Source organism: Sebastes fasciatus, chromosome 18, assembly GCF_043250625.1.
Source record: "Sebastes fasciatus isolate fSebFas1 chromosome 18, fSebFas1.pri, whole genome shotgun sequence".
Taxonomy (NCBI): Eukaryota; Metazoa; Chordata; class Actinopteri; order Perciformes; family Sebastidae; genus Sebastes; species Sebastes fasciatus.
Genome location: NC_133812.1, coordinates 26,882,067 through 26,908,349, shown reverse-complemented (window position 1 = coordinate 26,908,349; position 26,283 = coordinate 26,882,067). Strand labels below are relative to the sequence as shown.

Sequence of the window (26,283 nt, the reverse complement as noted above, 5' to 3'; positions counted from 1 at the left end):
ACAACTTTATGTACAATTATTCATATTTTATAAATCCATCACGTTTACATGTAAAAACTTATTCTGAAAAGTAAAAACTGTGTACTAGAAGTATAAAGTAGCAGAAAAAGTAAAGTAAAGTACTTCAGATTAGTACTTTCACTTCAAACTTTAAATACTTTTTTGCTGATAACACTTCTGTACTGTAGTATTTTTGCTACTTCAGTAAAAGAGGTGAATACTTGTAAAAGATTAAGAGTCTGAAAGAATCAACGTTCAACATCCAGATTTTATTTCTTTAGTTCACAACAGATTAAATAGTTCAGATGATGATGATGATGATGAAGAGCACTGAGACACTGAAAACATCGACATGCAGCTTCACTGAAACAGATACTGAGGTTCTTCTAACTCTAATTCTGTTTTTATTTAGAAATTAATATTCTTCTTTTTTTTTTTAACTCTAATATTGATCCAGTTATCAGATGCTTTTATTCTGAAAACCACAGGAAGCTCTCTGATCATTTCTCACATGTTGAACTTTATTGACAAATTTAAGATTTAATAATTTTTTTAATTTATTCTGTATTTGAGTAAACTAACAATTATTTTATTTATCAATTTAATCCTCTGTTTATTTTCTCGATTAATCAACTAATTGTTTGATCATTAACTTGAAAAATGTCCGTCACAATAAAAGCACGAAGTGACGTCTTCACATGTCGAAATATTCTATTTCCTACGATGTCAGATCAGGAAAAGCAGCGGATTCTCACATTTGAGAACCTGAAACCAGCTAATTTTGGACATTTTTGCTCGAATGATGAATTGATTATGAAAATATTGCAGATTTTTTGTATTTCTTTCGATGTGAACTTAATATAATAAATAAAAGCCTCCTGCAGTATCAGCTCTGATTAAAACACGATCACTGATTTGTTCTTCATGCTCACAGTTTAAATAAAACAAAACTTCCTGTAAACTGAGTTAATACTGATTATTACTGACAGCAGAACGTCCAACTGAAACTCTTATTTTATTCATTCATTAGTTTCCCTTTTCAAAAGTAAATACGATTTGTTTATTTTACTCCTAGTGTTTTTCAAAGTCAATAAAAACATGAATTATTCACATTAGTGCCAATCGGAATATAATATAGATTATAGCAGCTGAAACATTTTAATATATTTAATGTGTTAAAAAATGACGACTGATTAAAACTCCAGTTCAGTCTGTCGAGTTTAATTCAGAAGTAATTTTAATAATTATGATAATAATAATTTTTATTTAATTTTTTTCAATTTAGTAAATTTTAATATATATTTATTATTATTACTATTATTATTATTATCAACTTTTCTCCACATTTATAAAAGTTTTTTCACAGGTTTATTCATTGATGTTCAATTTTTATTATTTTTAATTTATTCCCTTCATCGTTTCATCTACTGTTTAGTTTTTAGGTTAATAACTTATAAATATTTTTATTTAGTTTGTTTTATGGAAACGTCTCATCAGAGTTAAAATACAAACGTGACGATTCACAACAACAACAACAACAACAACAACAACATGCAGCAGCTTCTAGTTCAATAAAGTTTCTACAGAACTTCAAGTTCTTCTACTGACGACAGCTGAGTACGGAGGACTGAACTGCCAAAATACAAATAAACAAATGACTTGATAAATAAATTAATATGACATTAAATTTGCTAAAAATATAGCATGAATTATTTGATCAAATGTGGCATAAATTGATATTTCTTTTTGAATGTGCTTCTTTATTTATTTACTTTTGTGTTAATTCCCAATTCCTATTTAAATTTCCCTTTTATTTATATTAATTTATACATTTTGTTATTTATTTTTTAATAGTTTAAAATTGCTTTTTTAAATATATTCATTCCTTTTTCAAATTTATTTATTTATTTTGATATATATTATTTTCCCTTTGCATTTATTCCCTTATTTATTTCTGTATTATTTTCTTTTTATTCTTTGGATTAAGATGTTTTTCTTCAGTAAAGAGAATAGAGCTGAACATTTTTAATATTATGTTTGGTAAATTTAATGGCATATTCATTTATTAATCTAGTTTTTTATTTATTTATTTTGGCAGCTTCTGTCCTCCATATCTGAGAGCATGCAACAAACACAACCACTGAACTACCGACCGATACGACAACAGACTAAAACTACGAGTCCGCCAGCAGCCGCTCTTCTTCCTCTGCTGACATTTAAACGTCAAATTTTTTCACGACTCATCAGAAGCTTGTCGGTTGACGAGTCGACCTCCAAGCTCCTGATTGGTTCAGAGGGTTGAGAGGCGGCTCCTGTTGGACCCTCAGTGCTCTTTTAATCTTCACGGGTCACAATGAGGTCACGGGATGAGGTCACGGGATGTGGTCACAGGATGAGGTCACAGGATGCTCTCACGCTCCTCGCCGAAGGTGACGGTGTCAGAGGACACGGTGCAGATCTCCGGCGGGTCTCCGGGTTTCAGGCCCCTCTTCAGGTGAACCACTCGGACGTTCTCGTTGTTCGGCCCCGGCCTGGTGGAGGTGGTGGTGCTGGAGGTGCTGGAGGTGCCGGAGCTCGGGGAGATGATGACATCACTGGAGGAGGAGGCGGGGTTGGAGGAGGAGGTGGAGCCCTCGGTGGGCGGGCGTTGGCGGTTGACCTGCTGGGCGTTGGTGTTGTTGTTGAGCGTGACGTTGCTCGGCGTGCGGTTGAGGTTGAAGGACTTGGACGAGGGCCAGCTCTCCTCGGGGCTGCTGGCGAGCAGGCTGCACTGGTCCTCGGAGCAGATGGACATGCGGGCGATGGCGGGGTCCTGGAGGCCGCTGAGGCTGCTGGGAAGGCCTCGCTTCCTGGCCAGGCTCTCCTCGTCCAGCTCGATCAGGTTGGCCCTCTCCAGCTGCGACAGGTCCGCCTCCTCGTCCTGCAGCGAGTGGTTGGGCGAGCTCTCGTTGGACCGCACGCCGGAGTCCGACGAGTCCTTCTTGTCCAACATGGCGTCCGACAGGTAGTCCTTCCCCTTCAGCGCCAGTGAGCCGCCGGGAAGTTTGGGGTCGACCACCTTCTTGCCGTCTTTCAGCAGAGGAGCGTTGTCGGACTCCTCGGACTCCTCGTCATCACTGGTCAGCTTCTGGTAGCGCAGCCCGCCGCCGGCCTTCAGCTTCAGGTCGGTGGCGCCCTGGAACAGCCCCCCCCTCTCAGCGGAGGTCTTGCGGGTCAGCAGGGACTTAGAGGACCCGTGGTCCCCCTTCTCGTCCTCTTCTGTGATGGGGTCCAGGCCGTCGCCGTTGGAGGCGAAGTCGGTGTTGTCAGCCGCCGGTTTGCCGCCGCTCCTCTTGTTGATGGATTTGCGTCCGTCCTGCTCGCCGCCGTCTTTGCTCTTGTCTTCTGATGATGATGTCATGAAATGTCCCGGCTGCGGTTGGACGGGCCTCTCTGCGCCGCCGCCACCCATCTCCACCTGAGCCATCTGGGCGATGTACTCCTGGTAGGCGTTGCGGTACTCGTCCTGCTGCCTGTCCGTCAGCTTGGCGATGTCGTTGGAGGACTCCTGGGAGTTCAGGCTGGTCATGCTGGCAGTGCGGTGAGCGCCGCTCTGAGGACAGACACCACAGAAGAAGAGTTTGGTTATTGTTTGACTGTAGGAACTTCCAGCAGTCGGAGCTCGACAGCTGAAGACTCGGAAAAAGAAACATGAGTAAAAAACATTTAAAGAATAATGATTTAATAATTCACCATCCACTGCATGTTCCCGTGTCTCTGAGCTTCGTCCAGTCCCACAGTGCTCAGCTCCTCGAAGCTCAGGTTGAAGCTGTACATCGGAGAAGCGTCCGTGTTGGCGGCGCCGGCGTGGGGCGGGGCTGTCGTTCGCCGTCCCACCTCGATGTGACTGCCCACGACGCTGCCTTGCTCACTGGCAGCTTCCTCGTGCAGCACCTGACTCTCTATGTGACGCATGTCCAGAACCTGCAGGAGACGGGAGGAGACAGGTACAACTTGATTTAACATGCTAACATGTGTTAGCTGGTTAACGAGCTAACACGTAGTGTATTAGCTGGTTAACTGATGTTGTGGGCTCACCGTGGCTCTGAACAGCTGCCAGTCTCCAAAGTTCATGCTCATCTCCTTCTTCAGCTCGTCGATGTTACACTGAGACAGAACTCTGCCGTTAACGTTCGCCTGGAAACAAGAAAAAACATCATTTAACTCTTCTTCTTCCTCACACAAAGACACGATAACAACACAGGTGCGAGGTCGCTGACCTTCCTGATGGTGGCGCTGTAGTGTCCCATCATGCTCTGGTCGATGCCTTCGATCAGTCGCACGCGCTCACAGACGGCCTCCGTCGCCATGGAGCTGAGGAGGACGGCGGGAGCGCCCGACACCACGGAGGCCGAACCCTGAACACCAAAACACGCAGGTTTGATTTGCAGGAAAACACAGCAGGACATAAAACTATGCTTTTAAAATGTAGTTTCCAGCTGGTTGGACGTAAACTACAACACCCAGAACTATCAGGACTGATTCTATAAAGACGTTAGTGATGTTTCTATTCTACGTTCATCTAATCTTATCAGCCAGTTCCGGGTCAGTGAGACGACGCGCCGGAAGTTGCGCCCATAATTCACGCAAGGCATCATGGGGGCATTAAAACATGTTTTACAGTGCGTAGGAGGGGATAATGTGCCAAACCAAGGAACCGACAGGTCTTCAACTCTGAGCACATCAAACATGTCAACAACAACTCTACTGGGGCTACAGGCTAGTCCAGGCAAGGTGCATGCTGGGAGTTGTAGTAGGCAGAGGGAATTAGTCTGAACAGACAGAGGGGGAGGGAAAGAAGGAAGGAGTTAGGGAGAGTTCAATACCTGCTTCCTTTTCAAAGATGAAACCTTATACTGCAGACAGACAGACAGACAGACAGACAGGTGAGGAATGAAACATCTGGTAAACACAGATGACTGACAGAAGAGTGGAAATGATTTCTGACAATAGTTTTTCTCTGAATGATTTCAGTTTCAGAGCATCAGAAGAAGCAGAAACAGAAAAAAAATCAACTTTTGTACAGCAAAGTCTCCAAAAGTTACACAGCCCCACAAACCACAGAAGAAGAGACGAGAGGTGGAGTCCGGCGTCGCCAACAGCAGAAGAAGAAGAAGAAGAAAACCAGAAACTAAAAAGCAGGGGATGCTGGGAAGGTTTCAAAATGTCTTGGAGTAACTGAATGTTTTAAAGTGGTGTTTGAGGATCAAATGTATGGAAGCTCATTTATGACGATAAATAAATAAAAAATACACTCGAAATGATGAGATACTGAGTCAGGCGTTTGTTTTGTAGCTCATAATTTTGACATTGAGAGTCAAAATGAGTGCCAAATTCGGACGATTTGGTGAAAAGACAAATTTATCTGCAACTATTTTGAAATTTTCCTTTCAAGCATTTTTTAAAGGAACAGTGTGTAGCATTTCATGGCATCTCATATAATATTCATAACTATGTTTTCATTAGGGTTTAATCAGCTGAAACTAAGAATCGTGAAATAAATGTTGGCAATAAAAGATAGAATAAATTAAGTGGAATTAATTTTACTGCATATAGTTTTATTGACTTTTTTTAATTTTGCTTGTGCATTTTATTTATTTATTTTATTAAAACATAACTTTCTTAATAAATAAATACATTTATATATTATTTATTATTTAATTATTTTTTGTATTTTAAAATGAATCAAATTTGTTCCTCCGTACTCTCCGTCTTTTATCCCCAAGATAACAAACAACAAATCACACAGCAGTTGAGTCCCTTCGGTCAGTAGTTGAGTCTTTCAGGTGTTTGTTGTACTCACAGGTGCAGCTGTGACGTCCCGACTGAAGTAGTGTTTGGGTGGTGGACGTGGGTGGAGGTATGATGGGTAGGTGGAGGCCATGAGTGGGCGTGGCAGCTGGTAAACGTGATGGGGGAAATATGGCTGAGGGGGACGGGAGGGGGGGGCAGAAAATCAAAATAATGATCATGGAGATGATTAGACTTCAAACAACAAGGAGGAGAATTAAAAAAAAGTCAAATCAAACCGTGAATCCCTGCTGACAGCTCGATGGCGCCCCCTACAGAATTTCAACAAAGCAGCCCTAGCGGGACATTTCACTTAGATGTATGAAATTTGGTAGGAACATGCATCACATATAGACTTTCAAAAAAGTCTCTCGGGGCCATGCTCTAAACCCAACAGGAAGTCGGCCATTTTTAATTTTGTGTGAATGTTTTGTGTATTTTTGGCCACTTCCAGGCTCTGTACTTTAACGAACTCCTCCTACAGATTGAACCTGAGTTACTTCAGATTTTGTTTAGCGTGGGTTCTCTAGCGCCACACAGTGGACACAGGAAGTGGTGCAAAATTTGCAAAGTATTGTTTCCTGCGCAAAAAACCCAATGACGACACGAGGCAGAGGAGGAGTTACCCGGCCCGGAGGAAGCCCGGGGCCCACGTCTGGAGCCAGGCCCAGACGGAGGGCCCGTCAACGAGCGTCTGGTGGCCGGGCTTGCCACGGAGCCCGGCCGGGGATACCCCGAAAAAGGAACGTGGCACCCCCCTCCTCTCCATCCTGTGGGCTCACCACCTGCGGGAAGAACCGCTTGGGTCGGGTGCGCTGCCACACGGGTGGCAGTGAAGGCCAGGGACCTCGACGGACTGGACCCGGGCGGCAGAGGCTGGCTCTGGGGACGTGGAACGTCACCTCTCTGTGGGGGAAGGAGCCGGAGCTTGTGCGGGAGGTGGAGCGCTACCAGTTGGATCTGGTAGGGCTTACCTCTACGCACAGCCTCGGTTCTGGAACCGTACTCTTGGATAGGGGTTGGACTCTATTCTTCTCTGGAGTTGCCCATGGTGTGAGGCGCCGGGCGGGTGTGGGGATACTCACAAATCCCCGGCTGAGTGCCGCTACGTTGGAGTTTACCCCGGTGGACGAGAGGGTCGCCTCCCTACGCCTTCGGGTTATGGGGGGGAAAACTCTGACTGTTGTTTGTGCGTATGCACCAAACAGCAGTTCGGAGTATTCGGCCTTCTTGGAGACCCTGAATGGAGTCCTGTATGGGGCTCCAGTAGGGGACTCCATAGTTCTCCTGGGAGACTTCAACGCGCACGTGGGCAACGATGGAGACACCTGGAGTGGCGTGATTGGGAGGAACGGCCTCCCTGATCTAAACCCGAGTGGTCGTTTGTTGTTGGACTTCTGTGCTAGTCATGGATTGTCCATAACGAACACCATGTTCGAACATAAGGATGCTCATAAGTGTACGTGGTACCAGAGCACCCTAGGCCGAAGGTCGATGATCGATTTTGTAATCGTATCATCTGATCTGAGGCCGCATGTTTTGGACACTCGGGTGAAGAGAGGGGCGGAGCTGTCAACTGATCACCATCTGGTGGTGAGTTGGGTCAGAGGGTGGGGGAAGACTCTGGACAGACCTGGTAAGCCCAAACGCGTAGTGAGGGTGAACTGGGAACGTCTGGAGGAGGCCCCTGTCCGAGAGATCTTCAACTCACACCTCCGGCGGAGCTTTTCTGGCATCCCTGTGGAGGTTGGGGGCATTGAACCCGAGTGGACGATGTTCAAAGCTTCCATTGCTGAAGCTGCGGCGGTGAGCTGTGGTTTTAAGGTCTTAGGTGCCTCAAGGGGCGGCAACCCTCGAACACCGTGGTGGACACCGGTGGTCAGGGAAGCCGTCCGACTGAAGAAGGAGGCCTTCCGGGATATGTTATCTCGGAGGTCTCCGGAGGCAGTTGCAGGGTACCGACGGGCCCGAAGAGCAGCAGCCACTGCCGTGACGGAGGCAAAGCAGCGGGTGTGGGAGGAGTTCGGAGCAGCCATGGAGAAGGACTTTCGGTCGGCACCAAAGTGCTTCTGGAAAACCATCCGGCACCTTAGGAGGGGGAAACGGGGAACCATCCAAGCTGTGTACAGTAAGGATGGGACACTGTTGACCTCAACTGAGGAGGTAATCGGGCGGTGGAAGGAGCACTTTGAGGAACTTCTGAATCCGACCAATACGCCCTCTATGGTAGAGGCAGAGCTGGAAGCTGATGGGGGACCATCATCAATTACCCTGGTGGAAGTCACTGAGGTAGTCAAACAACTCCACAGTGGCAAAGCCCCGGGGGTTGATGAGATCCGCCCAGAAATGCTGAAGGCTCTGGGTGGGGAGGGGCTGTCTTGGATGACACGTCTCTTCAACACCGCGTGGAAGTCGGTGACAGTGCCTAAGGAGTGGCAGACCGGGGTGGTGGTTCCCCTTTTCAAAAAGGGGGACCAGAGAGTGTGTGCCAATTACAGGGGTATCACACTGCTCAGCCTCCCTGGTAAAGTCTACTCCAAGGTGCTGGAAAGGAGGGTTCGGCCGATAGTCGAACCTCAGATCGAAGAGGAACAATGCGGATTCCGTCCTGGCCGTGGAACAACGGACCAGCTTTTCACTCTCGCAAGGATCCTGGAGGGGGCCTGGGAGTATGCCCATCCAGTCTACATGTGTTTTGTGGACTTGGAGAAGGCATATGACCGGGTCCCCCGGGAGATACTGTGGGGGGTGCTGCGGGAGTATGGGGTGAGGGGGGCACTTCTCAGGGCCATCCAATCCCTGTACGCCCAAAGCGAGAGCTGTGTTCGGATCCTCGGCAATAAGTCGGACTCGTTTCCGGTGGGGGTTGGCCTCCGCCAGGGCTGCGCTTTGTCACCAATCCTGTTCGAATGGACAGGATATCGAGGCGTAGTCGGGTGGAGGAGGGTTTGCAGATCGGTGTGCTGAGGATCTCATCGCTGCTTTTTGCAGATGATGTGGTCCTGTTGGCATCATCGGTCTGCGACCTCCAGCACTCACTGGATCGGTTCGCAGCCGAGTGTGACGCAGTCGGGATGAGAATCAGCACCTCTAAATCTGAGGCCATGGTTCTCAGCAGGAAACCGGTGGTTTGCCTACTCCGGGTAGGGAATGAGTCCTTACCCCAAGTGAAGGAGTTTAAGTATCTCGGGGTCTTGTTCGCGAGTGAGGGGACGATGGAACGTGAGATTGGTCGGAGAATCGGAGCAGCAGGGGCGGTATTGCATTCGCTTTACCGCACCGTTGTGACGAAAAGAGAGCTGAGCCGGAAGGCAAAGCTCTCGATCTACCGTTCAATCTTCGTTCCTACTCTCACCTATGGTCATGAGGGTTGGGTCATGACCGAAAGAACGAGGTCGCGGGTGCAAGCGGCCGAAATGGGTTTCCTCAGGAGGGTGGCTGGCGTCTCCCTTAGAGATAGGGTAAGAAGCTCCGTCATCCGTCAGTCCTTGCTCCTTTGCGTCGAAAGGAGCCAGTTGAGGTGGTTCGGGCATCTAGCACGGATGCCTCCTGGGCGCCTCCCTTGGGAGGTGTTCCAGGCACGACCAGCTGGGAGGAGACCACGGGGAAGACCCAGGACTAGATGGAGAGATTATATCTCTACTCTGGCCTGGGAACGCCTCGGGATCCCCCAGTCAGAGCTGGTTAATGTGGCCCGGGAAAGGGAAGTTTGGGGTCCCCTGCTGGAGCTGTTGCCCCCGCGACCCGATCCCGGATAAGCGGTTGAAGATGGATGGATGGATGTTTCCTGCGCCACTCACGTCGTGCGTGCCGTGTCCGATGGTCATGAAGTGCACGTTTGCTTCAACCGGCGTCCCGTCAGTACCCCCGGCGTGTGCGAGGGTCCGATCATCGCTGCTTTCAGCTTTAATCTTGTTTTCATAATCGTTAGAAGCCAAAATCATGAGGGAATATAAGATGTGATCAATCGGCCAGCCGTACATTACTGATCACATTACTGATCACATTATTGATCACATTATTGATCACATTATTGATCACAATATTGATCACATTATTAGTGTATTATTGTAATCTGACAGCAGGGATTCAGTGTGAAGTCTTCAGATTGTAAATTAAATTAAAACCGAAACATAAAAACACAAATGACAGAAGGTGAAGCTGAACCAGGTGAGCAGGAAACTGTGACATCACAGCGTTACCCATCAGGTGAGTCGACGGCGAGTCAGGGACCGTATTTAGGACTTTAACGAAACCTGAGAGATTTACCCTCCCCCCCGTCACCTGTGACATCATCAGGTGTGGGCGGAGCCTGCACTCACCCTGTTGTAGAAGGGGTGCTGCGGTCCAGCCAGGCCGCTGTAATAGCTGCTGTGAGGCTGCGGCGAGATGACGCCCCCCGCTGGCGGGTTGAAGGGTCCGCCGAAGGAGGCGGACGGCGAGCACGCCGACGACACCTGGCTGTACACTGAGGTGGGGCGGGGCTGGGCATCCTGCAGGGGGAGGGGTGGGTACGGGACCCCGCCCATATTCATCTGCTCCCGGGCAGCACGAACATCTGGATCAGAGAGAGAGAAAACATCTGGATCAGAGTGAGAGAGAGAGAGATAGACAGAGAGCATCTGGATCAGAGTGAGAGAGAGAGAGATAGACAGAGAGCATCTGGATCAGTGAGAGAGAGAGAGATAGACAGAGAGCATCTGGATCAGAGTGAGAGAAAACATCTGGATCAGAGTGAGAGAGAGAACATCTGGATCAGAGAGAGAGAGAGAGACTTTGGAGCAGTATTATCAGCAGTATTAGTTGTAGTACTAGTATCAGTAGTAGTAGTAGCAGTACCTGCTATGATCTCCTCAGTTTGGAGCAGTATTATCAGAAGTATTAGTTGTAGTACTAGTATCAGTAGTAGTAGTAGTACCTGCTATGATCTCCCTCAGTTTGGGGTCCAGGTTGACGGTGCAGGGCAGGAAGGTCCGGATGTCTCTGGCCGTCAGGACGGGCGTCCGTGACGACAGAAAGACCTCGAAGCTCCGAACGTCTCCGTCGATCTCCAGCAGAGGCTCCACGTCTTTTGTGGTAGGGATGTTCTTCGACACTCTGAGAGAAGAAGAACAAGAAGAAGAAGATGAAGAAGAAGAAGAAGAAGAAGAAAAAGAAGAAACGGTGACGTCTGACTGCTGCTGGAGGGAAAGATTTGTAGGCCACCGTTGATAATGAGTGTGACCTCTGACCTCTCGTAGATGGTCTTGAGCGTGGCCTGTTCGGGGACTCCGTCAGTCTCCTCCAGGTACAGGATGAGCCAGGACGTCCTGTAGGGCCACTGCTCCGTCATGTTGATCCACGACGCCAGACGGTCCCAGTTAAAGCTGATCTGATTGGCTCGCAGCAGACGACCTGCACGCAGAGATGAAACCTGTCAGCTCGTTTTCAGACTCAAACTTAAAATCTGAGCTCGGATTATTTTACGTCACTAAAATAAGAGAAACAGAAATCCTTTAATATATATTAATATACTGTATATATATTCATATCTATATACATATATATGTATATAGATATTAATATACAAAAACATATTTATTTCTGTATTATTTTCTTTATATTCTTTGGATTAAGATGTTTTCACGTCAGACATGTTCAAGAGAATAGAGCTGAAACAATTTTAATATTATGTTTGGTACATTTAATGGCATATTAATGTATTTATCAAGTTATTATTTATGATTTTTGCAGCTTTCGTGCTCGATGTCTCAGGTCTGTTCTAAAACCAGACTTCATAAGTCTTTATTAAGCTTTATTATTAATCCTGGTTCTGTTTGGTTTAACTGGTACTACAGTACTGATCCGATGTCAGTGCTCTGTAATCCTCTCTCTGTGTGGAACTGATCGGTTTAGTAATGTCTGGTATTGATCCACTGATTCCTCAGCCACCTGTGACGGAGACGATGTTGAGCAGCCTTCTCATCGTCTGCGGGCTGATGTCACTGAACCAATCCTCCGTCACCATCAGCTTCGTCAGGTCGAAGGACATCTGACGAGTCACCGAGCGCTGCACCTGCCGCCGCCGATACGTGTCCTGAATACACAGGTCACATGATCACATCAGTCAGTCACCAGGTAACATCCATATCGACTGACTACAACAAGCTGCTGCTCTCTGCTTTTGTTTTCTTTACTTTCTCAAATATGACAAAAAGTACTACATAAAGTACTGCTGTAGTTATACACAAGTTTCACATGTTCCTATATACTTTTCTCTGAATGAATGTGAGGTTTGCGTCTGGTTTTAATTCGATAAAAGAAGAGAGGAAACACTCACCCTGCGGTTGAGCGTCGTCTTGCTGCCAAACTTGGTCAATTCTCCCAAACTGTGCTGAGACAGTTTCCTGTCCAGCTCCTCGTGCCAACCTGCAGACAGACAGACAGATATGTTGTATTATTACTTCTGTGACTTTGGGGTTCACGGTCGGCGTATAAAGCTGTACGATTTATAGCCCGTTTCTGGTCCAAATGTTGAGCTGCACGACTTATTTTAGAGTCGGACCAAATTTCCGCTTCACTCCAGCGTTAAAGCTGAGCCGCTACAACCTAAAAGAAGTTGTATTAATGCGTTAAAGAAATTAGTGGCGTTAAAACTAATCGGGGTTAACGCGTTGTTATCGCGTTAGCTTTGACATCCATAGTATACTGTATATGTATCACCATGGTTACCGTCGGTGTTGGCAGCGTCCCCGTTGGCCGGCGCGGCGGCACACATCTTCCTTGCGCTGGACAGCCCTCTGCTGTTGAGGAAGACGGGCAGGTGGACGATGTTCCTCATGTAGTCGTGTCCGTTGATGTTGGAGTCTCTGAGGACGCTGTTCAGGTTCTGGTTGATGGCCTTGATGATGATGTGAGGGTCGCTGGCAAAGATGGAGATGAAGGGGCCTTTGGAGAACAACACCCGCACCTGTAGGACCAACACAGATCACGTGAGACGGACTCGTCATCCTCTCACCTTCTCATCTGTTATATGTTACTGTCAGTCAGATGAATGGAAGCATTAGCGGTTTGGTTGTCGTGCTAGCTTGTCGGGAAGAACGCTAAATACCGCTACGAAGTTAGGCTAAATTTTGGCGAGGAAAAACTGTCAATGCGTTTTTCAAAGGGGTCCCTTGACCTCTGACCTCCAGATATGTGAATGAAAACTCTGAGATGAACAGAGTGAAAACTGTGTCTGATTACATAAAACAGATGTTGACAAGCTGCAGAATCTGCAGTTGAAAAAAGGTAATAAATCACAATATATGTTATCGCAATACTAATATAGTATCGTGATAATAACGTATGATGACTCGTATGGTGACTTAAGTATCATGATAGTATCGTGTTGTGGGGAAGAGGAAAATGTTGTGTATCGTCTCACCGTGTCGAGCATCTGCAGAACTTTGTCCTGTTCGCAGGAGTCCAGTCCGTCGATGACGACCGCCAGCCTCGTCTGATGCTGCGTGAAGCCGTCGATGCTCTTCGCCATCCTCGCCATCAGCTCCACCTCGGTCTTCAGCACCTGCAGGATGAGGGCACCACGGGTCTCGTTAACTAAACACCAGCAGCGTTCCCGTTCCCCGCCAGCAGACTAGCCCTTTAAAGCCTCACCTTCATGAAGCCCTCACTCTTCAGCTTGTGCATCCTGTTGGCGGCGCTGTGGAGCCTCTTCCTCTGAGAGTTCAGTATCGAGTCGGTCACCTGCCACCAGGTCCTGCAGTTCAGCAGCAGAGCCAGACCCACCACGCTGCCGATGGCGATCAGTACGGCGTTCACCGTCCGGTTGTCCCCGTCCACCTTAAACACGGCCAGCAGCGCCATGCCGGTCAGCAGGCAGGCCAGCACCAGGACGAAGATGATGAAGGACGGGACACAGCACGTCCTCTTCCACTTCTTCTTACCTGAGACGACAACCAAAGAAGAAGTAAACTGAGTTGCTGTGCGTGTGTGTGTGTTCGTGTGCGTGTGTGTGTGTGCATGCGTGCGAGTGTCTGCGTGTGCGCGCATTTCACCTTGCGTCTCCTCGGTCTTGAACACTCTGAACAGGCGTGTAGCGAGGAAGCCGAACTCTCTCTCGCAGGCGTCGGACAGCGTGGCGATCATCTCGGCCATCGACGTTTCTCCACCGACGCTCGACAGGCGGTTGTAGTCTGTGAACAGGAACCTGCAGAGAAAGACGTGATGACATCAGCGTGACATCACATCCACTGATGAGGTCTTCAACACCTGACACCTTTACCTGACGGGCAGCGCTCTGGTGCTCTGCTCCGGCAGCTCCGGCGGGTTCACGAACATCAGCCTCAGCAGCAGCTCCAGATACCCGATGTGACGCGCCAGACGGGTGCTGATCAGCCACGCCCAGTTCCAGCTCTCCCCCTCCCGACGCCCGCCGAAGTACACCACCACTGAGGAGCAGAAAACTTTATTTAAACACCACCGAGGACCAGAAAAACTTTATTTAAACACCACCATTATCTGCAAAATAACTAAAACTGTCACATAAATGTAGTGGAGTAAAGAGTGTAATATTTCCCTCTGAGATGTAGTGGAGTAGAAATAGAAAGCAGTAGTAGTAGTAGTATTTTTATCTTACCGAAGAAGAGGTAGAGCAGAGCCAGCAGGCTGAGGGAGACGGCCATGGCGAGTTTGGGGTCGACGGTGAAGCCGAGGACGACGGCGACGGAGCTGCAGAGCAGCAGAGACAGAAAGACGACGAGCCAGGAGAACTGAAACAACGGCTCGATCTGCTGACCGGCAAACGTCTTCATCTCATCTGAGGAGAACGAGGAGAGACGTTAATGTGTATTTATACTGTGTGTGTGTGTGTGTGCGTGCGTGCGTGCGTGCGTGCGTGCGTGCGTGTGTGCGTGTGTGTGTGTGGACTCACCCTCCAGCTTCTTGAGCAGGAAGGACTTGCCGCTGCCCCACTGGGCGTACAGACCCACACAGATGGGCGGCTGCATGGTGGGTTCACTCAGGATGTCAGCCAGCGCAGAGCTGTACAGATCGTAACCCAACATGTCTCCGTCTGTCTCTGTGGGGGACAGGTGACCTGCAGGGGGGAGACGCACGTCACAGGTGAGCGGTATGTCAAACAAAACTCCGCTTTTGTCTGATTTTCTTTTGTTGGTGTTTTGTTTGAGTGGACGTACGAGCTCCAAAGATCTGTGTGAGGATGCTCTTCTGGTGGCTGCAGTCGATGTTGTACGGCGTCTCTCCGCCCTTGTTGGGTCGGTACAGCAGACGGCCGTCTTTGGGGTTCCTGAGGAGGAGCTCGGCCAGGCGGCGACTCCGCCCACGGATGGCGATGTGGAGGGGCGTGTCTCCTCTCTGGGAAAACAGGAAGTTCAGAGGTAAAACTGTTGATCCCTGTCAAGTGAAACTGAATTTCCAGAAAAACTTAAAAAGAAAACCAATGAACATAAAAAAATACTTTTATTTTGAAGGGCAAACGTCAGCTTTATGTGACATTAATAGATGCTAACTGTTGATTGAATGAGTCTTTATTGTTCCCACCTTGTCGACAGCCGACACTTTGGCTCCTTTATCCAGCAGCAGCTCCACGATCTCGATGTTCCTCATCTTGGTTGCTTTGATCAGAGGAGTCTCTCCGTCCTGAGACAGGAAACAGGAAACACAACATCACAACATCCGCTGCCAAACACGACGGTCCTTGAAGGATTGGTGAGTGATCAATTAAAAGAGTGCTAATAATATTCTCTCATTGTATCATCACGGCTTGGTTGTTAAGCGTTAACTATTCGAATGCGAATTATTCTGCCTCCACTTAACGCTCCGCCCCAAAACTACATCATCATATTTACTAACAGATAAGGAGTGTATATACTATGTGTTAAAGTGTGTTGAGGTCTCACCTTGGTGCAGGTCTCACTGTCGGGGTTACACTGCAGGATGTCTCTGACCATGGTGGCGTTCCCTTTCTCCACAGCCCAGTACAGAGCAGTTTTATTCTCCTAGAAACACGTCAGAGTGAGACATCAGCAACTCACTTTATTACTTTATTATTATTACTACTACTGCTACTTCTATTACCATCAGTGCTTCCAGTAATGTGACACATTTACAGGAATATTTCAGTTTTTTCTACCGTGGTATTATTATAATAATAATAATAATAATATGTTCTCACTTGTCCTCTGATGTCGATGTCGGCGTATTTATGCAGCAGAGCTCTGACGATCTCCACGTGACCCCCCCTCACTGCTCCGATCAGCACCGTGTCCCCACTCTGTTACAACCACACACACATAAATAAGGTAAATAAATAAATACATATATTAAAAAAATTAATGAATTTATTTCAAAATAAATAAAAAATAAATAAATAAAATAAGCAAAATTAAAAAATAAATAAATGAAAGGGAAATTGAAATAGTAATGTAAATAAATAGGGGCATTAATACAAAGATAAATAAATGAAGAAGCAAATTAAAACAGAAATATCAATTTATGTCACATTTTATCAATTAATTAATGCCTACATTTATTTTTTATATTATTTTCAGTACATTTAATGGCATATTCATTTATTTATCGAGTCATTTATTTATTTATTTTTTATTTTGGCAGCTTCCGTCCTCCATAAAGAGTCAGGATAATAAAACTTATTCAGATGGAAAATTAATTGCTGCATTTTCCATAATTTTCTTCAAAAGCAGATAAACTTATTTTTTAAACATCTCAACATCGGAAACTGTCAGCCTGTCCGACACGCCCGTCGTCAGGCTGTTTAACATGGTCTCACCCGGTCTGGGATGTTGACGTACGTCCCGGCGTCCAGCAGGTCCTGGACGATCTCGGTGTAGCCCTCCTTGGCGGCGATCATCAGCGCCGTGTTCCCGTCTTTATCGGTCATGTTGACGTTGGGGTTTCTCTTAAGCAGCTCCTTCACCACCTCGGTGTAGCCGCCCTTCACCGCCACGATCAGAGCCGTCATCGAGTTCTGAGGAGGACGCAGAATATAATGTATATAAAAACTCCAACTAAATAATAACAGCATTATGTTATAGATTAGTATGAATATAATTTATGGTTGTTAATATTCTTACTGCTCCCTCCTGGTCCACGTCGGCGCCGTTCTCCAGCAGGTGCATCACACAGTCAAAATGTCCTTTCCTGGACGCCCAGATCAGAGGAGTGGTCCCATACTGTCACACACACACACACACACACACACACACACACACACACACACACACACACACACACACACACACACACACACACACACACACACACACACACAGAGGGAACTGGTTTATTGTTTATTATTCATTATGTATTATATTATTATGGCGTGGTGCTGCGGTGTGTCTTCACCTTGTCAGAACAGTTGACCTTAGCTCCGTCCTTCAGCAGCACTTTGACGATGTCGGCGTGTCCTCGACCTGCAGCCCAGATGATCGGATACACACTGTACTGCTGCAAGACAGACGGACAGACAGACGGACCGACTCAGTTCTGTGTTTTATCACTGAGGTCGTAGTTAGTGATGGCACCGGGGCCAGTTGCATAAACTTAGTTTAAGACTAGTCTTGGCCTTAGACGGTCTTGGACTAGTCTAATTAAACCTGTCTGTTGCATAAATATTAAGACTGATATCATTTGAGGGAGGAAAGTTAGTCACCTAGACAAAATAATAGAAACACCTAACTTCTGACAGTGTCAACATTATAAACTTCATAAAGGTAGAAGTTGTATTGAGATTGTGTACAGGTGTACCTAATAAAGTGGTCACTGTGTGTGTTACCTGTCCTGTAGTGTTGGGGTTGGCTCCAGTCTCCAGCAGCAGCTCGGTGACCTCCACACGACCTTTGTAAGCCGCCCACATCAGAGCCGTCCAGCCCCCCTGACACACAGCATTACATCACACAGTCATTACGTGTGTATAAATCATTCATACGTGTTTACAATCCTTCTATAACTTCATTACGTGGGTTTATTCTGTACACACATCTATTTCCTGTCTGTCCATTTTTCCCTGTTAAAGTTTTCTTTATCTGAGTCGAGGGTCTGAGGACAGAGAGTATGGAGGACGGAAGCTGCCAAAATAAAAAATAAATAAATTGATTAATTAATACGCCATTAAATGTACTAAAATAATATTAAAGTTGTTTCAGTTCTACTCTCTTCACTGAAGAACATGTCAGATGTGAAAACACCTTAATCCAAAAAATATAAAGGAAATAATACATAAATAAATACACTTGGGGAAATAAATAGGGGAGAAAATGCAAGGGGAAATAATACATAAATACAATAAATAAATACATAAAAACATAAATAAATACATAGGCCTACATTTAAAAATTAATAAATATATTTTTATATATAAATATTTAAAAAAAATATTTAAAATTTAATAAAAGAGAATATTAAATAGGAAAGTAAATAAATAAGGTTATTAATACAAAAGTAAATAAATAAAGAAGCTAATTAAAACAGAAATATCAATTTATGTCACATTTTATCATTTAATTAATGTCTACATTTATTTTTAATATTATTCTTAGTACGTTTAATGTCATATTCATTTATTTCGTGAGACATTTATTTATTTTGGCAGCTTTCGTCCTCCATAAGAGGGACTCGGATGCTGTACTAAAATGAACAGAGATCCCAGAATATGACGGAGGACGATGGAAGATGATAAACTGTAATTACATATATAAACGTGTGTAGTAACAAATGTAGAGTTGATGTAGTTTAACTTCAAACAGTTCAAATGTTCCTTTAAACACACGCATACCGCACAGGGCTGAAACGTAACGTTATAACTCTCTAACTGAACTAATTGAAGTCGATATGTTTGATAGATTCCTTCATACAGGGATGCAATAAACCCTCTGCACAAAATAAATAATATTACTTATTTTGATAATCACAATAGAAACAGAACTGTTCTTTGTTCTTAAATACTCAATATGTTAAATAAATAATTCATCTTTTTATTTTCAGTTCAAAGAGTTAATTATTGACTACATGTCCCATGAGTCTTAGCGGCGTCATGTTTTGTCCCACCATGTCTCTGTGCTCGATGTAGGCGCTGTTCTCCAGCAGCTCCTTCACCACCTCCACATGACCTTCTTTAGCTGCAGAGATCAGAGCCGACCAGCAGTCCTGACAACACACAAAGAGAGACAGAGAGAGCTGGTGTTACCATGGAAACAAGCCTGTCTCCTAGCAACCGTAGCATCCGGGGTGCAGGAGTTCAGGGAGGAGAGCAGAGAGGGAGGTGAGAGGTACGTTTGTTATTCCACTGAGGGGAATTAGAATAATGAATTATTCTTCAGACACTGAAACTAGAAGGTGTCAGTAAAAACACACGATGATGTTTTCAGGCTGTGAAGCAGAGCAGCAGGAGGACGACGGCCTCAGAGAGTCGCTGTGTGTCGGATTCGCTCACCACGTCGTCCAGGTTGACGTTGGCTCCCCTCCTGATGAGCTCCTGGACGATCTCCAGACTGCCCTGCTCCGCCGCCAGCATGAGAGGAGTCTGACCGTTCTGTCAACAAGTAAACACAACAAACAAATAATAACTGTTCATAAATAATAAATACACCAACAGCAGCAGGAGACAGCATCGGGCCTTTAGACGAGAAACATGTCCAGAGTTATAGAATATGGAGGACGGAAGCTGCCAAAATAAATAAATAAATGACTCAATAAATACATTAATGCCATTAAATCTACTAAAAATAATATTGAAATAAATGTCGGCATTAATTCATTATTAAAATGTAACATAAATTGATAATTTTGTTTTAATTTGCTTCTTTATTTATTTACATTCCTATTTAAATTTCCCTTTTATTTATTCATTTATTTATATATTTCTTAAATTTACTTTTTTATGTTTGCATTCATTTTTTATCTATTTAAAATGTATTTCTAAATGTATTCATTTAATTTATGTATTATTTATGTATTTTGTGTATGTATTATTTTTCCTTTGCATTTTCCCCCTTATTTATTTCCCATTTATTTCTGTATTATTTTCTTTATATTCTTTAGATTAAGATGTTTTCACATTTGACATTTTCTTCAGTAAAGAGAATAGAGTTGAAACAATTTATGTTTGGTATATTTAATGGCACATTTATTAATTAATAAATTTTTTATTTTGGCAGCTTTCGCCCTCCATACAGAGTTTTAGTCGACTAAAACTGGAATAAAAATAAGACTTATGGACTAGATTAAAAATGACTAAAAGTCAAGTAGACTTTTGAACTAAGGACTATATCTAAAAATATCAGAGAGAATCCTCTGGTTATTAGAGGATTATTAGAGATATAATAAATGAAATAAAGCAACAACAAGTGTTGAGATGTACGTACGTCGCTACGTCCGTCCACCTCCTTGAAGCGGTCCAGGTGAGCTTTGAGAGCCCCCAGGTTCTCCTCCTCCACGTAGCTGAACAGGTTCTGGATGGCCAGAGTGGTCATCTTGATGGACGTGGTGGTGTCCATGTCTGCTGTCTGTCACTGCGTCCCCTACTGACGGGACACAGCACGAAAACACGTTAGTACACAAACACACGAAAAAATTGAAAAAAATCACAGCCTAACTAAAAAAAAATAGTAAAATATCCAAACAATATTAGTAAAATAGAAGTAAAACATAAGTAAAATATCAGACAAAAATTTATAAAATATCCAAAATAATATCTATAAAATATCTTAATAAAATATAAGTAACATATAAAAACAACAGTAGTAAAATATCCAAAAAATAAATAAAATGAGCTCCACCTTAAATAATAGTAAAATGAAAAAATAGTAAAATATCCAAACAATATTAGTAAAATAGCAGAAAAATATTAGTAAAGTATCAGACAAAACATTTTCAAATATCCTAAATAATATCAGTTACATATCCTAAAACATATTAGTAACATATCCAAAAAAACATTAGTAAAATATCAGAAAAATATTAGTAAATTATCAGACAAAATCCTAGTAAGATATGCGAAAAATATTCATAAAATATCCCAAAAATAAATAAAATGATCTCCACCTTTACCAACTGCAACATTAAAGTGATGAACACATCAATGCATCAATAATTATAATAAAGTAATATAATATAGATTATTCTGCAGAATGAAGACTTTTACATTTGGTACTTTAAGTTTATTTTGATGCCAATTTGTGCTTTGAACACAGGACTTTTACTTGTAATAGAGTATTTCTATACTGTGGCATTACTACAGTACTTTTACTGAAGTACAAGAAGTGAGTACTTCTTCCACCTCTGAGGTAAACACAGTAAAACACAGTCCGTCTCTGTGTCTTATTGACGTGTGTCAAAGTGTTGAAGAAGACTCTGTTGACTCCTGATATTTCACATCCAGACGCTCTGACTGAAGTCTCATCTCCAACACTTTAAAGTCACAGTGCTGAACTGACTTCAGATCAGCATGCTCACATCTGTCTGGGCTCTGCTGGACCACTGATACCACTTCAATAAACAGCTGACATTTCACTGTTGCCATGGAAACAGTCTCCTAGCTCAGCCACATTATTCACCACAGCTCCACACAGGGTCATGTTTTAAATTCACAGAATAATTATTATGTATCATGCTGAAGATATTATAATATAATATAATAATATAATAATAAGTCTAGGGCCGCAACTAAACACAGTTTTAGTCTCTAATATTCCATTTCCTGTTGATCAACTAATCGTTTCAACTCCACCACAGTCTAATTAGTCATTTTAAATATTATTATTGTATTATTCTGACACGGCTTTATTATTAAACTTTACCAGAATAATGCAATAAATGTTCAATATATAAAACATTTGAGTTTATAATTTTATATTATTAGAATACTGTAATATAATATAATTTAAGATTATAAATCATCTCTAATTGATATGATGGAGCAGTGTTTGAGATTATATAGAACTGTTACAATAGGTGTATTTATTACTAATATGTACATACATGTGTATATGCATGTTTGTATATATACCTAATATACTTATTTATTTTGAATATAAATCAGTTTTATATTGTACACCATTTTGTTGTAATTTTGAGCAATATCTGGCACAAGAATTTCCTTTGGGATTAATAAAGGTTTATCTTATTTTATCTTATTTTAACACTGTGTAGTAGGATACTAATATGGCACTATTGTTATGTTAATTCATGTTAATAATAAACAGGGCGTAGCCTCGTTCTGCCATACAGGTTAATAATAAGGTTATTAAACCGTTTGTTTTAATGAAACTCAACTACAGCACTGTTGTAAACATCATATCTGTAATAAAATATTAATAAAAATAGAGCTAGGTCGCCTTCAATGATCTTAAAAATAACTGGAGTGTTCCTATTATATAAATAAATATTTAAATAAAATAAAATAATATTTAATAATCTTTAAAATAACTGTAGTCTTCCTATTATGTAAATAAATATATAAATTAAATTAAGTTATATTTAATAATCTTTAAAATAACTGGAGCGTTAACGGTTATTTATATGTTTGATTTGTGTAAATTAATAAACAGATAATTAGATTATTAGACAGATTATTATTTTAAAGAGTCTTATTGTTATTGTGTGTGGATGAGTGCAGACAGTAAACCATGAAGGTTATTCAGGTTACTGCAGAGTAATAACAACATTACTGACATATATCACTCAGTAACACTTTTCATTCATTCTCACTGTGCAATATCATTTTTCACTTGTGCAATTTTGTTAATAGTCTGTTTATTGTCAATACTGTACATACTGCTCCTATTTTTATACTTCCTTCTATTTAAATGGTTCATATTTTGTTACACTTTATTTAGCTATTTTCTTTTACTGTGTTAGCTGATGCCTTTTGTTTTTTGCACTATCCCCTTCACATAAGAGGAACACTCCAGTTATTTTACAGATGAATAAATGTAACTTAATTTAATTTATATATTTATTTACATAATAGGAAGACTACAGTTATTTTAAAGATTATTAAATATAATTTAAGTTAATATAATTTAATTTAATTCAATTATTTATTAATATAATAGTAACACTCCAGTTATTTTAAAGATTATTGAAGACGACTTAGCTCTATTTTTATTAATATTTTATTACAGATATGATGTTTATAACAGTGTTGTAGATGGGTTTCATTAAAACAAACGGTTTAATAACCTTATCATTAGCCTGTATGGCAGAATGTTTATTATTAACATGACTTAACATAACAATAGTGCCATATTATTAGTACACCTGTTACAACAGTGTTACTGAGTGATATATGTTATATATATATGTCAGTAATGCTGTTATTACACTGCAGTAACCTGAATAACCTTCATGGTTTACTGTCTGCACTCCTCCACACACAATAACAATAAGACTCATTAAAATAATAATCTAATTATCTGTTTATTAATTAAACAAATCAAACATATGAAGAACCGTTAACTCTGATTTTGTGTCAAGTGTCAATCAATTATGGATCGATGAGCTGAGAGGATGCTGCAGACAAGGAGAGGAGAAGAACCGTGTTTACCTTCAGAAGAGAGTTAGATTCGGTTCCGGCGGTCCTGGTTCGGGTCCAGCGGGGTGTTGGGCGGGTTTAGTCTGCGTTTCTTCGGCCTGTGTTCGGATCTGAAGCTCATTCTCCATCCCGAACAACAGCAGCCATCTTGATCAGAACAAACAACCGACCGCCGCTAAAGTCAAGCGAGACAAAGTGACACCCGCGCTTCCGCTCGCTGCTGTCAAAATAAAAGCACACGCAGTGACCACTCGGTAGTTCGCTACAGCAGCTGAGCAATCGAACCAGCTTTATTGTGGAGGACGGAAGCTGCAAAAATAAATAAATAAATAACTCGATGAATAAATTAATATGCCATCATTTTTAATTTTTTTATTTTTTGTTTATAGCTTATATTGTATATTGGTAGAATTTAAAAAATGTTATTCTTATTTTATTCTAACGTTTTTATCTATTCTTTGTTATTATACTGCTTATTTGCACCAACAAAACCAAAGCAAATTCCTAGTGTATACCTCTTACACCTGGCAATAAACACGATTCTGATTATTTATTCTATTATTTATTTTATTTGATTAATTCCCGTATTTATTTACATTCCAATTTAAATTTCCCTTCTATTTATTCATTCATTTTTATTTATCTTTAAATTCACTTATTACTATTTTATATATATATATTCCATCATTGCAGATTAACCTGAACCACCTGGCCCAAAAAAAAATGATCTTGTGTTGAATAATATATATATATATATATATATATACGTATGTATATCTGTGTGTGTATTAACGTATATATAGGCTACGTGTGTATATATGTGTGTATTTACGTATATATACGTGTGTATATACGTATATATATATATATATACGTATATATATGCTATATATATGCATATGTATATATACGTGTGTATATACGTATATATATACGTGTGTATACGTGTGTATATACGTATATATATATATATATATATATATATACGTATATATATGCTATATATATGCATATGTATATATATGTGTATATACGTATATATGCATATGTATATATATATGTATATGTGTATTAATTTTCCTTTTGCATTTTACCCTTATTTATTTCCATATTATTTTCTCTATATTCTTTGGATTAGGATGTTTTCCCGTCTGACTTGTTCTTCACTAAATACAATATTATGTTTGGTACATTTAAATTATTTTATTTAAATTAATTTATCAAATTATTTATTTAATGAATAACTCACAATCATAATAATTATTTTCAGGAAAAGCCATACTTTTAATCGTCGCCTCTCTAAAAGCTCTATGGATGTATTTTTTTTTCATATTTGTCTACAGAAATATGTTACATAAGACCTTTAATTTATACAAATACAAGATGTCAATCATTTTTTTCTGTCAATCAGCTAATCAGTCTACTAATCTATTCAGCTGCAAAATGTCAGGGTTTTACCTGTTTCCCACTTCCAATGTTTCCCATGTGGGAGGTAATATCTCATTCCTGAATAGTGCCCCAAAAACAGGCACAGAAAATAAAATAAGTAAAAATGATTTTGATTTAATTCAGTTTTGTACGTTGTTTTTTAATCATTTGTCCTGTTCCTGTTGGTTTTAATGGTGTGGCTTTGTGTCATACCTGAATGCTCGTTATTTGAGCGGAGCTGACGGCTCAGCAGAGAAAAGTGACTTTTAATTTCTTTAACCACAAATTCTGGAAACCACGTCAGCTTATCATCTGAGGTATAAATATAATTACTCATTAACAGTGTAGCGGAGAGGCAGCCTGGTTCAGTGTCAGTTTATTAGGGTTTAAAGTGCAGAGTTATCTCATCTTCCTGTTACTAATCACCTTCTGACAGGTAGCACACAGGTAGTCTATGTTATGTTATTGATACTCAGCTGACTGTACAAACATCAACAACCACAGATGAACACACTTAATGTCAAGTGTCAAAAAAATCCAAGGTTTAATCACATAATTTACAAAAAACAAACAAACATGTTCATATCAAACCCACAGATAGGTGGCTGGTTCGCTGTGAGAACATTAATTTTTGTGAATCATCTCAAACAATCGCCATATAGCCTCGATATTCATCAGCAATGTCACGTCCTCATCCAGGTATCGTGACGCTATAAATTTAAAAAATGTGGAGACAGGAAAACATACAGGAACATTAAGAAATGTGCTTTCCTGATTTTGCGAAGGGGACACGACAAAACATAAAGCAGTTAAAGTAATACTGAATACAAATGTCCATTTTTTCTCTCGCCAACTTAACCCTGATGAAAAACACCAAGAGGTCATCGAGAGAAGATGGAGGGCTTGTAGAGTTAGGAACGTACACTGGGCTACATAACCACGCAGTGTTAGTAATAACATGGCGTGATGCGTTATTTAAAAAAACATATTAATGGAGTTATTTTTCACTTATGAAAACAAAACCTCCAGCTAGTCTGAAACTTTAGCTAAATAAAACTGTTTAGGTGCAGAACTCAACCATGAGCCAAACCAACTGGTTCTTCACTGTCCTGTTAGCTAACCTGTATCAACTGCTTTTAGCTAAACTGAGTTAGCTAACTGGAACTAACTGGTTTAACTTCTGAGTTAGCTAACTCAAAACACAGTTTATTAGTTTACACACTAAACCGTTAACGAACTCGAAGCAAACAGTTTTAGCTCAACTGAATCATTAGCTAAGCTGTTTCTGGTTTTAGCTAAACTGCAGTAGCTAACGGTTAACGGCAACTAACTGGTTTAGCTTCTGAGTTGTTACCGAAAACAGACTTTTATAGTTTCCACACTAAACCGTTAGCTAAACCGAAGCAAATAGTTTCAGCTAAACTGAATCATTAGCTAACGGTAACTAACTGGTTTAGCTTCTGAGTTAGCTAACT

General features: G+C 42.0%; 1 protein-coding gene across 4 annotated transcripts; it reads right to left on the bottom strand.

The window, feature by feature from the left end:
- Window positions 1-250: 250 nt before the first annotated feature.
- kidins220b (kinase D-interacting substrate 220b) lies at window positions 251-23,595 on the bottom strand. 4 transcript variants are annotated; one of them, XM_074616316.1, is made up of 30 exons: window positions 23,393-23,581; window positions 20,211-20,369; window positions 19,280-19,378; window positions 18,895-18,993; window positions 17,624-17,722; window positions 17,194-17,295; window positions 16,923-17,021; window positions 16,619-16,816; window positions 16,004-16,102; window positions 15,729-15,827; window positions 15,370-15,468; window positions 15,006-15,183; window positions 14,741-14,905; window positions 14,447-14,626; window positions 14,093-14,258; window positions 13,866-14,017; window positions 13,465-13,754; window positions 13,235-13,375; window positions 12,541-12,778; window positions 12,149-12,237; window positions 11,761-11,905; window positions 11,061-11,223; window positions 10,748-10,926; window positions 10,152-10,387; window positions 5,843-5,965; window positions 4,866-4,895; window positions 4,260-4,397; window positions 4,078-4,176; window positions 3,733-3,963; window positions 251-3,592 (listed from the first exon to the last, which is right to left on the bottom strand). In XM_074616316.1, exons 2-30 carry the CDS (start codon window positions 20,340-20,342, stop codon window positions 2,399-2,401), a joined length of 5,262 nt encoding a protein of 1,753 aa, XP_074472417.1. In that variant the 5' UTR covers window positions 20,343-20,369; window positions 23,393-23,581; the 3' UTR covers window positions 251-2,398. The 4 variants fall into 4 exon arrangements, with proteins under 4 accessions (XP_074472417.1, XP_074472418.1, XP_074472419.1 ...); XM_074616317.1 differs by having other exon boundaries at window positions 20,211-20,366; XM_074616318.1 differs by lacking the exon at window positions 4,866-4,895 and having other exon boundaries at window positions 23,393-23,595.
- Window positions 23,596-26,283: the final 2,688 nt, after the last annotated feature.

Excerpts from the sequence above, each read along its gene's own strand:
- kidins220b (XM_074616316.1), bottom strand. The coding sequence starts at position 20,342 with ATGGACACCACCACGTCCATCAAGATGACCACTCTGGCCATCCAGAAC. Across the intron at positions 13,376-13,464 it reads AGAGTGAGGGCTTCATGAAG|GTGCTGAAGACCGAGGTGGA; the intron begins GTGAGGCTTTAA and ends CTCATCCTGCAG. Across the intron at positions 3,964-4,077 it reads GGCAGCTGTTCAGAGCCACG|GTTCTGGACATGCGTCACAT; the intron begins GTGAGCCCACAA and ends CGTCTCCTGCAG.